General features: G+C 56.0%; 1 protein-coding gene across 1 annotated transcript in view; it reads right to left on the minus strand.

Annotated features, from left to right (window-relative positions):
- The window catches only part of SHANK2 (SH3 and multiple ankyrin repeat domains 2), a 490,743-nt gene that overhangs the window by 374,067 nt on the left and 100,557 nt on the right, over positions 1 to 16,119 (minus strand). The window contains exons 7-8 of the mRNA XM_072970511.1: positions 3,941 to 4,092; positions 2,779 to 2,946 (exon numbers count right to left, since the gene is read on the minus strand). Of these exons, the coding sequence (XP_072826612.1) occupies positions 2,779 to 2,946; positions 3,941 to 4,092 (320 nt within the window). The remainder of the gene's footprint in view (positions 1 to 2,778; positions 2,947 to 3,940; positions 4,093 to 16,119) is intronic.

Below are 16,119 nucleotides of genomic sequence, written 5' to 3' on the forward strand. Positions count from 1 at the left end.
AAGCCCTGGAGGCCGGACCAAGAGCCAGGCTTCAGGCAGGACCCGCGCTGGGAGCGAGCCCGGCCCAGGCAACCACCAGCCTGTGGCCTTGGGCGGCCACCCCTGTGTCTGGGCCCCGCTAACTCAGAGACCAGCAGCGTCAGCCAGGGTTGCTGCAGGAGTGTGAAAGGATGGCGAGGACAGCGTTTGCTCGGTGAATGTGAGCCCTGACGGAGGACGACCACCTGGGAGGGCAGCTCTGTCCAGCCCCTCGCTAAGCATCCCCTCCTGCGGTCACAGTGGCCACAGGTGAAGACCGCAGGCTCCCCCAGTGGCTTGGAAACCAGGGGCTTCAGCAGGACTTGCGTGAAAAAGAAGCCGGCCACTAGAGGGCGGTGCACGGCCCCGACGGTGATGCAGGGAACGGGTGCGCCAAGGGTTACTGCCTCTGAGCTCCAAATGCAGTGCCGGGCTGGGTGCGGGGGACCCTGGAGGTTGGTGGCTTTGCTGCTGGACGCTGGGAATCCACACGGGGTCTCGGGGGCCAAAACCACGGCAGGGAGCCAGCCCTGCAGAAAGCGACCCTCCACGCCCCCAACACTCACCGTCACCCCCATCTCTGGGTGGTGCTCCCAGGAGCCAGGCGAGGCGGCCACGACGGCCACCTGCATTAGAAGCGGGGTGGGACCCCAGCGTGGGGCTGCCCCAGTGAGAAGTGGGGTGAGATGTCTGCCTGGTTGGGAGGGGAGGAGAGAACGGAGCCCAGGGACTCCCCGAGGTCGGGACACGGGAGCTACCCCGTGGGGACACGCCGCTGGACTCGGGGCTGAGCTCACTCTTCTCTTGTGTCTGTTTCTGCTGCTCCGGCATCTGGGGTCTCAGTGGCACGGGAGGGACAGGCTGCCCTGCCAGGGAGTCAATTTCTAGAGAAAAGGACTCCGCCTGGGGCACAGCTCTCAGATCCACAGCCACCATGCAGTCCTCGTGGCCCCTGCGCTCTCGGCTCTCACACTCAGGGCCCCTCACGCTGTCTGAACCACCCCGACCCCGGGCAGCCCCCGGGCCCCAGGGATGCTGAGGTCACAGTCGGCTGGTCCTGCCGGCCTGTTCCCCACCTTGGAAACCACAGTAAAGGCCCCTGCCCCCACACCCTCCTCTGCCTTCCCCGCGTGGCCTCCTCCTGGGTCTGTGAGTAACACGCCACCTCTGCACAGGCAGCCGTCTCCTGCTGGGTTGGCCCCACCAGGCCTGAACAGTAGAAAACCTACATTTTAACGGAGGGGCTTGGGAGGGGATGCCCGGCAGGTGGAAATACAGCGTCCCTCACGATTCTTCCGAAATGTGCTGATAAAACTCCCATCTGGGCCAGGGAAGGCCTGACGTCTGTCCATGACCCGGGGCTCCGTCCCCGAGCCCGGCATGGTCCAGGCCCCGCCGTCCCGGGGACTCAGGCACGGTCCAAAAGCCGTGACTGCCCAGCAACACCGCTCCCTGGGTCCCTGTCAAATTCCTCATTTAAGGCCATTTTAACCTGAATTCACATTTCTGGAGTTCAAAAAGAAGACTCTGCAGAACAGCAGAAGTAATGACGTCCAAAGAACGGACGAACCTGGAGAAAAAACACCACCGGCGTCTCACACGGGCCGGCCCGCTCCCCGGCTGCACACGCACCTGGCCCCGTCGCGTCCGGGGCGCGGGGTCGAGGGAAACCTGGACTGAACGTCCTGCTCTGTGGACACTCCTTCCCCAGGGACGGGGCACAGCTCTCGGACACGTCGGCAGCTCGAACACCGGACGCGGAGCTGGCCTTGCCTGGCTCTTCCTCTGCGCGGGCCCCGGGGACGCCCTGCTGGTCCCTGGCTTCTGAGGCTCACAGATCGGCCTCCGGCCCTGGGTCAGCAGCTGTGACGCAGGCCCTGAGGGCGCTGCTCCCCTGAGGGCCTGCCCAGGGCATGGCCTCGGGGCCCCTGGGAGTAGCTTCACAGAGGTCCCCCCCGACACACACACCCTGCTCACACCACAGGCGGGAACTGGACGCTTCTCCAGGCTGCGGGGACTCTGAACCAGAACTGAGCACGAGAAGGCTGGGCAGGCGCCCACCTGCTGCTGCACCTGGGCAACCCCTGCCCTCCGACCACAGACCCTGCTCAGACGGGCAGGTGTGCAGGCTCACGGCAGTGGAGGGAAACGGACGGGTCACGGCCACACAAAGGGCGAGCAGAACCATCACAGCCTCCTCCTGGTCTGGCCTCTGCCCTTGACCCCTTGGACGGATACGCCCCCTGCTCTCCCAAAGCCACCGTCCACCCTCCTCTGCCCGCAGACCCTGACGTCCGCGCCTGCAGCACCGGGCTCCCTGGTTGGCCGGCTCTGCCGGGGCTCAGCCAAAGGGAAGGCGGGAGAACCGAGAAGCGAGGGCACTTCTTCCCCGCGTCGCAGTCCCTGCACCACATGGCTCCCCCTGGGCTCTCTCTGCCTCACTCGCTCTCCCTGCTTCCAGGAATATAATCCTCTCTTGCCCTTGGTCCATTAAAGACGCTTCCTCTGAGCCACCAGGTGGATTCTGTTTCTGCCAGGACTGCAGCCAACCTGCCCCCAGCCCCACCGCTGCAGGTGGGATTTGGAAACATGCACCTTGTGCACAGAAATCAAGCCCTGTGCTAGGTCCCCTGTGCTCACAAAGCCCCCGGTCCCACGCTCTATCGGGGCAGCTGGGACAGCGGGCCCCCGAGTGCCCACGGCTCCCACGGAGGGGCGCTCGGCCAGCGGGGTGGCTGGCGAGGGGTGAGCCCCGCGCACCTGGTGGATCTCGTGCCAGCCGTTCTCGTCCTTGCAGCTCACGGCCGCGTGCTCGTGGAGGAGCAGCTCGCAGCAGCAGGGGTCGCCCCCGACGATCGCGGTGTGATACAGCGGCGTGAGGCCGTAGCTGTCCTTGTAATCCGGGGACGCGCCAAGCTCCAAGAGGGTCTGAAAAGCACCAAAAGCTGCAGTCACGTGTCTCACGGCCTCTTTCTCAGGACTGAATCAATCAAGAAGAGGGTCACCCGCCCCCAGACCACGGGCGCCCAAGCCCTCACTTCCCGTGCTTGGCTGGCCTCTCAGGATTGAGGAGGTCCTGACTTCAGACAATGAAGTTTCTGGCCCTGAAATGGCACCCGGTCCCAGGCATGCAGCACACGCTCACACGTCCGGGAGACGCGGAGACGCTGGGCACACGTGCCCTCGGGCACCAGGGAGACCTGCCCTGCCCGGCTGATGCCCCATGTACCAGCGGAGAGCAACATGGGGACAGAAACATTTGGATGGAAAAGGTGTACTATTTAACCCAAAAGTTCAGCGTAAACCATCTTAGTGTGCATCCTGGAGGTGCTGAAATAAGAAAGCGTCGCCATGAACACTTGATTTCCCAGCAAGCCAGGTGATAAGCGCAGCCGCTGTGAAGCTAAGGAGTCCATGACGTTACAGTAAAGCACCATGTTGGGGGTCAGCCCACAGCAGTGGGTCCCCTCCCCGCCTCTCCCTGACGGAGTGGGCTGGGGCACGTGCCCCGCTGCCTGGTACACCACAGGCAGAGCCCAGGCAGTTGAGGATGCTCAAACCACAGCGTGGGGAAGGGGACGGAGGTGAGGTCCACCCCCCACAATCGGCTTCTGATGGCGGGAGCAGCGGCTGCAGTGAGGCGTGGGCTGGGTTGGCAGCCTCCTCCTTGGAGCGGGGCGGGTTTCAGCTGAAAACACGCGCCCTGAGGCTGGAACAGAGGAGAAAGGTGACTTTCTGTGAACGGTAGATCCTAAAAGCCACATCACCAAGGAGGGAGGCGGGGGGCCAGGCCACCCTTGCGAACACCACTCTAACACGATCCAGCATCACCTCGGGGGCTGCTGTGGGAGGGGAAGGGGGACGGGGCAGGCGCCGGGATCGGATGAGGGGGTGTCCCCGGGCAAGACGGACCCACGCGTACCTTCAGGGCCAGCAGGTTTCTGGTGCGGGCGGCTTTGTGCAGGGCCGTCATCCCATCCTTGGCGCGGAAGTCCAGGTGGGCCCCGCCGTTTCTCAGGGCTTTGATCACCTCCCCGGGGTCGTCAAGCTGTGCGGCTAAGGTCAGCGGAGTCTCTAGGGGCCCAAACCCACGCATGTCAGAGCCAGCACGTGGGCGAGAGCAGCCATGCCCCTCACTCCCTCACCAAGTCCAAAGGGCTAAAAGCGAGTTTGAGGAATGGACCCCCAGGTATTACGGCTCCCATCCACCTGCTGACACCAGGGCAGCCAGCGTGGCTCCGATGACCCTCGGGACAATGGCGGTGACTCTCGGGGTCATGTGCAAATCAAAAGGGGGAACGAGGCAGGGCTCAACACCACTGCCTAGGGGGCTCTGAAAAGCTGCCCCTGCGGCCTTTGCTTCGAGGATGCAGAACCCTGCAGCCCCAGCAGACGCCCCGGCATGGGGAGCAGTCGGTTAGGGCTGCAGCCTAAGATGCAAAAGGCAGGCGTCCACCTCTTCATTTCAATTTTGTGACATCTACCGGCATCTTGGTAAGATGCCAAGGTCTGAGCACCAGGGAAACAAACATAACAGAGTCGTGCCCCGCCCACAGAGGACTCCCTCTGGGCGAGCAGAGACCCGGACAGTCATCACAAAGGGACGGGACCAACACAATGCACGAGGCGGGGACGGACGGCTGCCACCAGCCTCCGTGGGGAGCTGCACCCTGCGCAGACGGCCCTGGACCAGCCTGCAGGTGCCGGCGGCGTCGACCTCCGCATCAGACTTCTCTCCTTCCCCGCAGTCTCCCTCGCACGCCGCCATCACCCGCGGAGCAGAGTGCATTACTTTGATGTGGTTAATTTGAGAGGCTCTTAAATTACAGAAAAGGGCAAAGAGGGATGTGACAGCGGCAGGTTCCCGCGACCCAGAAACACGAACAGTGACTAGTGAGTCGTTCTGTCTTCAAGTGCGTTTCGCGAGTAAGAGAGCCGGGGCTACTCACGTGGGGCTGAGCCCTTTCTGACGCCCATCGCGGCCACGCCATCCTCCATCCCCAGGAAAGGCAACTCGTCACAAATTTACACTGACCCCTCCCATCGACTTAGCGCCTCCACGTCCTGGTCCAGGAGCGGGCACCGTCCTGACTGCTTTCTAGACTCGCCGCTGGGACCCCTCTGTGCCTTGGTTTTTCACGGTGAGACGCGTGGGCTTAACCCACCCCGTGTAACTAGTCTGCAGTCTGCAGTCTGCAGTGGGTAGACACGCCCCGGCGTGTGTGTGACCCCCGGCTTACACGTCCGCTCCCCAGGGGAACGGTCCGATGTTCACGAGTGCCACTGACATCCCTGCTATATGCCTACCAGAGGGACCCTCTCGTGCAAGGGCTTTCTCTTTTTTCTCGAAGAGTTTTCTGCAACAATGAAAGGACTATGGTGACGGAGGTTGGGGAGGACATTTCCAACACAGACAACATCAGCAAGGCAAGGAAAGGGGGACACGGCGAGGGGTGTCTGAATCACGACTGCTGGGGCCACGGGCAGAGACGTGGAAAGGGGGGCAGCTGCACAGAGAGAAGCAAACTCAGAGACAGCCCCCGCCCTGCAGAGAGGGGGCGGTTCGGGGCCTCAGCGCCTCACCCCAGCAGCACGTGGGGGTCTGGGTTCCTTGCACGGAAAGGACAGTGCAGGGGGCGATGGGGGAGGGGCTCTCTGAGAAGGCGGAAGGGCTGGGTCAGCAGGAGCCGCCAGCATCCTCCCTCCAAAGTCACGTCTCTTACAGCAGCTCCTCGAGTCTGACGTCAGTGCACGTTAGGACTGGCTGCCTCGAGGGCAAGGTCAACCTTCAAAACGATTTGGGTTTTCCTTTTTCTTCCTGTTTTTTGCATTCTTCTTTATTGACACGTATAGTCAGTTTACAAGGCTGCGTCAATTTCTGGTGAACAGTGTAATGTTTCAGTCATATGCACACATACATACTTTGAATACAGTTCCCTGTGCTACATAGCAGAAACTTGTTACTTATCTATTTTATATATAGCAGCTAGTATCTGCAAATCTCAAACTCCCAATTTATCCCTCCACACCCGCATCCCCTTTGTAATCATGAGTTTGTTTTCTATGTCTGTGAGTCTGTTTCTGTTTTGTAAATAAGCTCATTTACGTCTTTTTCTTTAGATTCCATATATGAGCGATATTCTATGATATTTGTGTTTCTGTTTGATTTCACTTAGTATGATAATCTCTAGGTCCATCCATGTTGCTGCAAATGGCATTATTTTATTCCTTTTTATGGCTGAGTAGTATTCCATTGTATAAATATACACAACTTTATCCAGTCATCTGTTGATGGACATTTAGGCTGTTTCCATGTCTTGGCTGTTGTACATAGTGCTGCTATGAACACTGGGGTGCAGGTGTCTTTCCAAATTAGAGTTCCCTCTGGATGTATGTCCAGGAGTGGGATTGCTGGGTCATATGGTAAGTCTATTTTTAAGTTTTTTAAGGAACCTCCATACTCTCCTCCACAGTGGCTGCACCAAACTACATTCCCGCCAACAGCGGAGGCCGGCTCCTTGTCCAGGTTTTCTTTCTTACTCGGTGCTCTGCATTTGGCCATTGCAAAAGCAGCAGGTCCAAAGGAGAAGTTTTTGTGTAGACAGCACTATGCTCATAGCTGGTGACCTCAGCATCACTTTGCAATGACAACACTGTCTCAGAGAGTGGTGGTGGCAGATGGTAAAGTTCCAAATTGCCGACCCCTCTGCTGGGCCAGGGCTGCTGGACCTCGTTGGGCACGGAAGTGGATGCAAAGTACCAGACGCCCAGTCAGCGGCTGTGTGTCTCACGTAGGAGACGGGAACCCCAGCCCTCGGATGACATCCGGGGACATGGAGTGACACTTCCAGCTTCTCGAGGGTTCCAGAGGCCCCCCTCAAATGACACCACAGACTTGCCATGTTCAGACCCAACCAGGACCCACCCCGGCGAGGTCAGATGAGCCCCCAGCTTAGACCTCATGTCGGGGAAGGGGGTGTCCAGTGAGACCACACATGGGCTGAGGGGACCATCCTAGGAGATGGTCGTCAGTCAGCTGCACACCTGCGGCCCTTACGGGGCGGCACTGTCTGTACCACCAGGTAACGTGGTCACGTCTCCGACGCACCTGGGAATGGCCGTTACCTGGCACTGTCGCTCTTTGAAAATACTTCTGGTTTGGCATTTCGGAGTTTCTTTAGTTTAAAAAAACACGCAGGAACCTATGCCATTAGAACCTCAAAAGAGATCCAGTCTCTACTCGTCTGAGAAGGAACCTCCCCACCTGAGGACTAATCTCCCCTCACCTAAAGGACCAGTCTCCCCCCAACTGAAGGACCAGTCTCCCCACCTGAAGGACCAGTCTCCCCCCACCGGAAGGACCAGTCTCCCCACCAGAAGGACCAGTCTCCCCCTACCTGAAGGACCAGTCTCCCCCTACCTGAAGGACCAGTCTCCCCCCACCGGAAGGACCAGTCTCCCCACCGGAAGGACCAGTCTCCCCCTACCTGAAGGACCAGTCTCCCCCTACCTGAAGGACCAGTCTCCCCACCTGAAGGACCAGTCTCCCCACCGGAAGGACCAGTCTCCCCCAACCTGAAGGACCAATCTCCCCCCACCGGAAGGACTAGTCTCCCCACCTGAAGGACCAGTCTCCCCCTACCTGAAGGACCAGTCTCCCCCCACCTGAAGGACCAGTCTCCCCCTACCTGAAGGACCAGTCTCCCCACCTGAAGGACCAGTCTCCCCCTACCTGAAGGACCAGTCTCCCCCCACCTGAAGGACCAGTCTCCCCACCTGAAGGACCAGTCTCCCCCTACCTGAAGGACCAGTCTCCCCCTACCTGAAGGACCAGTCTCCCCCCACCAGAAGGACCAGTCTCCCCACCGGAAGGACCAGTCTCCCCACCGGAAGGACCAGTCTCCCCCCACCTGAAGGACCAGTCTCCCCCCACCTGAAGGACCAGTCTCCCCCCACCTGAAGGACCAGTCTCCCCACCGGAAGGACCAGTCTCCCCCCACCTGAAGGACCAGTCTCCCCCAACCTGAAGGACCAGTCTCCCCACCTGAAGGACCAGTCTCCCCACCTGAAGGACCAGTCTCCACACCTGAAAGCCCATCTCTCTCACCTTTTGAGACAACTTTGAAGACAGAATGCCCTCTAACCTAGAAGTGGCCTGGTGGCACCTTGGCCCTGGGAATGACCAGGATGTCCCTTCACGGGCAGCAGCAGTAAGGTCTGCAGGAAGGTTTCCGGCTGTGAGAGTGGGCGGCGCTTAAAAGCACAGCAGGAGGGCGCTAGCGACCAGCTTCCAGCCTGTCCGGACGTGGGGTGAGGTCTGGTGGCAGGAGGGCAGGCGGTGGAAGTCCGTGTAGGCTCAGGACACCTGCAGACCCGGCTACGGTGCCTGCATGTGGGAGTGCGCACCTGCCCGGGTACAGGGGCGCATCCGAGGGCTGAGACGGACCTGTCGGGACCGGAGCCTGGTGAGCGCCTCCTCCAGAGACAGCACCGCCCGGCTCTGCCCCGGAAAGGCTGGGTGACCTCCAGCCGGTGTGCCAAACCCTCTGGGCCTCAGTTTCCCGACTACACAGTGGGGGTAAAAGTAGGACCCGCACCTTGTGGGGTCTGTGAAGACTGAATGGAACAGGGCCCGGCCTACAGCCAGAGTTCCTCTGGGGGGTGCGGCTAGAAATGGACTTTATTTCTTCACGATGGATCTTCTCCTGTATTTTCAAAAGCCATTGCAATGACTTCATTATTTGGTAGTAATAAAAGTAATTTCTAAAATGAACCATGAAGCCAATTCCTCTTCCCACCCTCCCCCTGGACAGGCACAACCCCATGGGACTTTCTTTCTCAGCAAGAGATGGTTCCAAGGCACCCAGGATGCGGATCAAGTGAAGCAAGGATTCCCAGACCTACTAAGCGCTCTGCCCCATGCCAGGGACTGTTCCTGTCCCGGGGAGAACAAGGACGTCTCCCTGAGCTGTTATAAGACAGACGGATACACAGACAGGTGGATGGGTAGGTGGGCGGGTGGGTGTGTGAGTGGCTGAATGGAGGGGTGGCTGGGTACATATGAGGGGGCAGGGGGGAAGGATAAGGAAAGGATGGATAGAAGGACAGAGATGCACACACATGCACTCACAGTTAAAACTGAGTTGAATAAAAACAGGTGAAAAACACACTTCTTCTGTACAGCACGTGGAACTACATTCAGTATCTTGTAATAACCTTTAATGAAAAAGAATACGAAAACAAATATACGTACATATACGCATGACAGGGACACTGTGCTAGACGCCAGAAATGGACACATTGTAACTGACTGTACTTCAGTTAAACAAAAAAAAGAAAACTGAGTTGAACAGAGCAGATCTACATTTGAGGTCAAGATTGACCGAGGGGATCAAACCGTGTGCCCAATTTCTCTTCGCAAATAGTTCTTTTCCAATGTAAAACCCATTGCTGAATTAGTCCTAACTGAGAGATCACACCCACCCCGCTCCCTGAGCCTGTGTGTCTTGTGCAAAACGACCCAAGTGGGAAAAGCCCGGCCTTGGGGCCGGGAGCCACGATTCCAGTCTGGGCTCGGCTGTTACTTTGACAGAACCCCGCAGGGTGTGGGGCCCCAGTCTACTCTGCAAAGACTGCCCTGCTCAGCCCACGGCGAAGGCCGTGGGAGGTCATGGCTTTGCACACGCCTCACCTGAGGGGACACAGACTCCGTGGTGACAGTACAGGCTAGAATCACTGTGTCAGCCTAATATGGACATACACCCCCTCGGGACACCTAAGAGGGACAGCACCACAGTGGAGTCCGGGCTTCTGCCTCCACTCGCATCAACACAACCTCACTTGCCTCAAAAAACCCATCTGATGAAAACACGCGTCTCTGAGACACGACATGGCCCTTCTAAGTCAGACTGAAGTTTTGCATCCAAAACGCAGGACTCTGAACAGTGACCCAGGGAACCTTCCAGACTGGGAATTTCAGTGACAACCATTTGCGACTGTGGCTGCCAAACCCCTAGGGGGGAAGCGGCCTCCAGCCCGGGGGTCTCAAGTCCCCGCGACGCGGGCGCCTCCCCGGGGTAGGAGACCCGGGAGGCTCCTACAAGCGCAATCGGATAGTGGGGGCTGCACCCCGCCCTTCTCTCTTCCACGTCAGCAGAGATCTGACATGTCCCCAAATGTCACGGCCTTGAAGGCAAGAATCCTACCTCCAGCACCGAGGTGGGCACATTTCTGCGACAAATCAGCGACTTCAGCCACACCTCGAAATTCCCAACGACCAGCGAGAGCAAACGTGGGGTTCGGGGACTGCTTCCCTGTTACCTGGAACAGTGGTTCTCAGACTCAGTACGCAGAGGAATCACCCGAAGAGCTGGTTAATGCAGAGAAGGCGGGCTCCACTCCCAGAAGTGGTCCGACAGCACCGAAGGGCTGAGAGTCTGCATCTCGGGAGGCCCGCGGGGCACACTTCGCTAGAGAACACTGCTCTCAGCAACTTGACTGTGCAGTGAAATCACGCGGCCCCACCCTCTAGACCCTAATCTAATCAGCGTGGAGCCTGACCCAACTATGAGGATTGGTACAACTTCCCAAAGCGGTTTTAAGCCTGCAGCCGAGTTTGAGAACCACTGCTCTACACACTTGCTAATTCAAACCTGCTCCAAGGACCAAGAGCACGAGCGTGACCCCAAACTGGTTAGAAACACAAAACCTCTGGTCCCACCCCAGATCAGGAGGCTCAGAAGGGACATTTCAGCAAGATCCCCAGGGAACTCACAGACACCAAGTCTGAGATACGGGGACCTAGAGTGCAGCTCTCCCACCTTCTCAGGGACATGATCGGTGAGCAAGCGAACCAAGGAAAATGGCGGTGTGTGCCCCATACGGGTCTACGCCTTTATCTGTAAATCACACATGATTATGGGAAAAAATAATAGTCTTTTAAACAAATGGTGTTGGGTCAACTGGATTTCCACACGCAAAGGAATGAAGTCAGAGCCCTACCTCACGCCATATACAAAACTTAATTTAAAATGGATCACAGACCTAAACGTAAACAGTTAAACTGTACAACCTGTGGTGGAGGTCACAGGGTTAAATCCTGTGACCTTGGGTTATGCAATTTTCTTTTTTTAGATATGACACCAAAAGCACAAGCCACAAAAGAAAAAATAGATAAAGTAGATGTTATCAAAATTAAAACCTTTTCTGCATCAAAGGATCCTAACAAGAAAGTGAAAAGAAACACGCCACAGAATGGGAGGCGGTACCTGCAAATCACACGTCTGGTAAGGAGCTTGTATCCAGAAAACAGAAGGCACTCTCACAGCTCAGCGATGACAGACAAATATGGGCAACTATATCAAAACACGGGCAAAGGATGCCAACAGACACTTCCCCGGAGACATACAAGTGGCCGGTAAGCACCCGAAAAGCAGCTCAGTATCCCTGGTCACGAGGCAAAAGCAAAGAAAGCCACGGTGAGACGCGACTGCACACCCACTAAGGCGGCTGTAAGAAAACAAAGCTAACAGTAAACGCTGGCGAGGACGAGGAGGAACCGGAGCGCTCCTCCACTGCCGGTGGCACGCCAGACGGCGCCGCTGCTTCGGAACACGGCTGGTAGGTCTCCGGCAGGTCGAACACGGAGACGTAAAGCCTGCGTCCACACAGCGTGTGCCAGGACGTTCACAACAGACAAAAAGTGGAAACAACTCAAGTGTCCACCAGCCGACGAGCGGATACACAAAAGGAGGACACGCAGAGGAATGTTGTTATTCGGCCATAAGGAGGGAGCACGACACACGCTGCAACGTGGATGAACTTGGCAGCCTTCTGCTGAGTGAAAGGAACCAGATGCGAGAGGGTGCATGTCGTGTGACTCCACTGCCATCGAGCGTCCAGAACACGCAAATCCAGAGACAGGGGGTCGATCGGTGGCTGCCAGGGGCTGGGGGCGAGGGAGCAGGGAGACAAGGGGAGAGGCTGCCGCTGGGCGCCGGGCTCTTTTTGAAGAGAATGCTCTAAAATTAGAAAGTGGTAATGGCTGCTGCGCGACCCTGTGATCAGACTGAAAAATCACTGAACTGCACACTTTAAATGGGTGCATTTAACCGTACGCGAAATATGTTTCAACAAAGCCTTACAAAAAAAACCTGAATTTAACTCCGTGTAAATTATATCTTTATAAAAAATTTAAATAAAAAGAGCATGCCCTGTGGCAGTGATATATTAAATAAATTATAGAATCCAAGTAGGTGAATGTTTTCAAATGGGAAGATAGATAGATTGGTGTTTTCTGTCCTACCCTGGGGAATCACCTGTGTCCCCTTCATAAAATGACAGAAGGGAAAGGTGGGTCCAAAATAGCTTCTGGGGTGCGGCTCTCTGACTGTCAAGAAGCTCACGACTGACGCCTGTCCACACCACCACACAGCCCACCCTGTCCACGTAAACGCTCACGTGACCACGAGAACCAGGGACGCTGACTCAGCCCCCAGCGCCCCCTCCTGTGCGCGGGGTCCCCGGGCGCGCGGCAGCGGGCTGCTCACGGCGCAGTTACCACAGGCAGCGGGGCGGGCGGGTGGCGGGGGGCGTGGGAAGCGCTTTTCAGAACGTTAGGGTACACCAGAGCCTCTGGCACTAATTTGCACTCAGTGCTTCAGCGTTAAGTATTTGATTACCAGCAAATCATGCAAAATCACAAAGTCTTCCAGGGTGCTAAAACAGGGACCCCTATCCACTAGAACAGTCCGCTCATACCCTACCCTCGACCACGAAAGAGAATGAGGCAGCATCTTCCTTCAGACAGTCACAGACCTCGATGGAGGACACTTTCCCATGAACAGTGAGACTTGCCCCAACGGCCCGCGAGCCCTTGAGGCCAGCAAGCACCGGGGGCAGTGACGTGGTCCCCCCAAACCGTCAGCGCCCAGAAGCCAGCCGAGCCATCCTTGCTTCCCACTGTTTGCCACAAACAGAACAATCACGACCATCCTGCTCGCAGGCCCCAGACTCTGGCTTTGGCGACCAGACGTGCTGGATGGGAGACTGTCTGGAATGGGTTCTGGTGACTTAGATTTGTGATCAGAAATCGACAGAAGAAACAGACACTGATTTCTTTTCTCTGAGGAAATCTTTGACCCTAGGAAACAGAGAGCATGGAGGCAAAGTGAAGAGATTTTTAGTCAAAAGGACAAGGCCTTAGTATTTCAGATAAAAAAAAATCTCGGTTACCAAAAGGCGGTGGTTAGTTTCAGAAAGAGTTTTCAGATCTAGGCTTGTCGGGACCAGGTGAGCAGAACTGCCAGCGCACCAGGTCCAGGTTCCTGGTTCTCCTGGTGGAAACGCGCCGTCCGCCCAGGCCGTGACAGCAGCACACACTGGAGCTGCTTCGAGGTCAGACACAGCAAAAGTGGGCGGTTCCTGCTCTGACAGGCGTCCGAGCGGCTGCTGGTGTCACCGACAAGGACCATGAAGGGAGTGGGCTCGGGGCCCCACCGCCCAGCACGCGGGGGGCGGGCATGGGTGAGGAGCCGTGATTTGGTCCGCTCAACAGCAAAATCCAGGAGGGCGGGCTCTGCGGTCCTCTCGCAGCTAAAGCCCCAGGCAGCAACACACACGCATGCATGCACGGACTAACGCGGTTTGAAGCAGACAAACGGGACCTGTCAGACCAGGAACCTGGGGAGTAAAGGACATCGTGAGCAAGTGAAAGCTCAAGGCTCAGAACAACGGGACCGCTCCGCACACCTCTTAGCACTGACAGAAGCCAAAACACCGGCACCCCGACTCTGGCCAGGACGCAAACCAACAGCAGGGACCCCGCCGACTGCTGGCGGGGCCGCACGCGGCACCTCCAGCTTGGAAGACGGTTTGATGGTTTCTCCTAAAACGAAAAAATGCTTTACCGTATGATCCAACACGGCGCTCCCTGGTGTTCACACAACTGATCCGAAAACTTACGCCCACACCACAAGCTGCACACAAATGTCTGCAGTAGCTTTATTTGCATTCATTAAAAACTGGAGGCAAGCAAGACGCCCTTCAGCAGGTGAATGGATAGACAGAACTAGAACCTCCACAGAGTGGATTATTGTTTACTGATAAGGATGGAAGTGCTGTCCTATTTCCAACAGCAAGACATGGAAACAGCCTGAATGTGCACCGACAGACGAGCGGAGAAAGGAGAGGTGGTGTATTTACATAGTGGAATACTACTCAGCCATAAAAAATACCATAATGCCATTTGCAGCAACGTGGATAGACTTGAAGATTGTCATACAAAGTGAAGTAAGTCAGAAAGGGAAAGAAAAATACCATATGATATCAGTCATATGTGGAATCTAAAAAAAGACAAATGAACTTATTTACAAAATAGAAACAGACTCACAGACAGAGACAACAAACTTGTGGTTATGGGGGGAGGGGAGCGGGGCAGAAAGGATAAATTGGGAGTTTGGGATTTGTAGATACTAACTACTACATATAAGTTAGATAAACAACAAGTTTCTTCAGTACAGCACAAGGAACTATATTCAAAATCTTACAGTAACCTATAATGAAAAAGAAAATGAAAAAGGAGTATATGGATGTGTATGCAGGACTGAAACACAATGCTGGACACCAGAAGTTGACACAACTTGCAAACTGACTACACTTCAATTAAAAAAAAAGAAAAAACATAGAGGAAAGTGCTATCAAATCATAAAAAGATACGCCAACTCTTAAACGCCTGTTGCTCAGGAAAAGAAGCCAGTCTGTAAAAGCTACATATTGTACGATTCCAATTATATTACATTCTGGGAAACTTGAAGCTACGGAGATGGTAGAGAAATCAGCGGTTGTCAGGGGCTCCAGAGGGGGCAAGACCGAGCTGATGGCAAGCACAGCAGATCCCTGTAAAGCTGTGAAGCTATCCCGTGCAGCGCTGCGATGGTGATGCAAGAATTGAACGTTGTGATTTGTCAAGACCATAAACTTCACAGCACAAAGAGTGAGGCTTCGTGGATGCAAATTTCTAAAATCCAAGTTTCAAAGTTCATTTAGGGGGCTCCCAGGATGGAGGCATAATGTGACAAAATAATTTAACTGGATCACAAGTGTAAGAGACAATCTCACTGGGGGGGGGGGGTGCTGACCTTCGTAACTTCGGGAAGAGCAGGGTCTGAAAGACCAAAGGCACAAAGAGCTGTGCGTGAGCACCGTGCCCGAGTCGATAAAGCTGCCTCCCGTTGTGGTGTGCAGGTCAGTAATTCGGAAACCACTACACACGTGCCCTGGAACTGAGCAATTGAATACACAGATGGCTTAGAGTGGCAGCCAAGTGTCTCACCATCCAAGTCGGAGGTAGCAGGAAAGTAAGGGGCAGAGACTGGAATGACCCACGAGGCACTGGATTCGGACTGGGGCATCAGTATGAACTCATGTTTAGCTTAATACAGATTCAGATGGTTCCATACAGAAGCATTTATAGGTATGTATCTATTCGCAGGTCAGTGCGCACACACGCATCTCCTTGTCCTTTCCTCCGAGACACCAGAAGCAACCACACCCCCGTGGCACCGAGCACACCCAGCACGCAGGTCTCGGTTTCTAAGACCCCTCTCCCCGGGCTCCCGGGTGCAAGGGCTGGACTCTAGGGCTGGGGCAGGAAACACACAACAGAGCCTGGAACACCTTCTGATGGCAGGAAGCAAGAAAGTGGTCAAATAATAATCATAATAAAAACACACACTGATGGGATACGTCAAGGGACCAGGAGCCAACGGAGAGTTCCTCCCCAACGGCGGAAGCTGGAGCCATCCGAACAACAAAACACATAAAACAGCACTGGACTGCAACTCAGATTCTAAATTAAACATCCACGGCCCTACACTGATACAAATCACTGACTGAATAAGTAAATGAATGGGGAGAAGAGGCAGATTTCCTTCGCAGAAGGATTCCGAGTAATTGATGGAGCACCTCTGCCCGCACCCTTTTAAGCGTGGGCTGAGCCTGGTGACTGCCTTGCAGAGGACAGTCCAGAAAGAGGGGAGGGTAATGCAGTGGGGAAGCCCGACCAGCACACCGAGCAGGGGGCCAGGTCCCCGTCACTGCCAG

Source organism: Vicugna pacos, chromosome 10 (genome assembly GCF_048564905.1).
Source record: "Vicugna pacos chromosome 10, VicPac4, whole genome shotgun sequence".
Taxonomy (NCBI): domain Eukaryota; kingdom Metazoa; phylum Chordata; class Mammalia; order Artiodactyla; family Camelidae; genus Vicugna; species Vicugna pacos.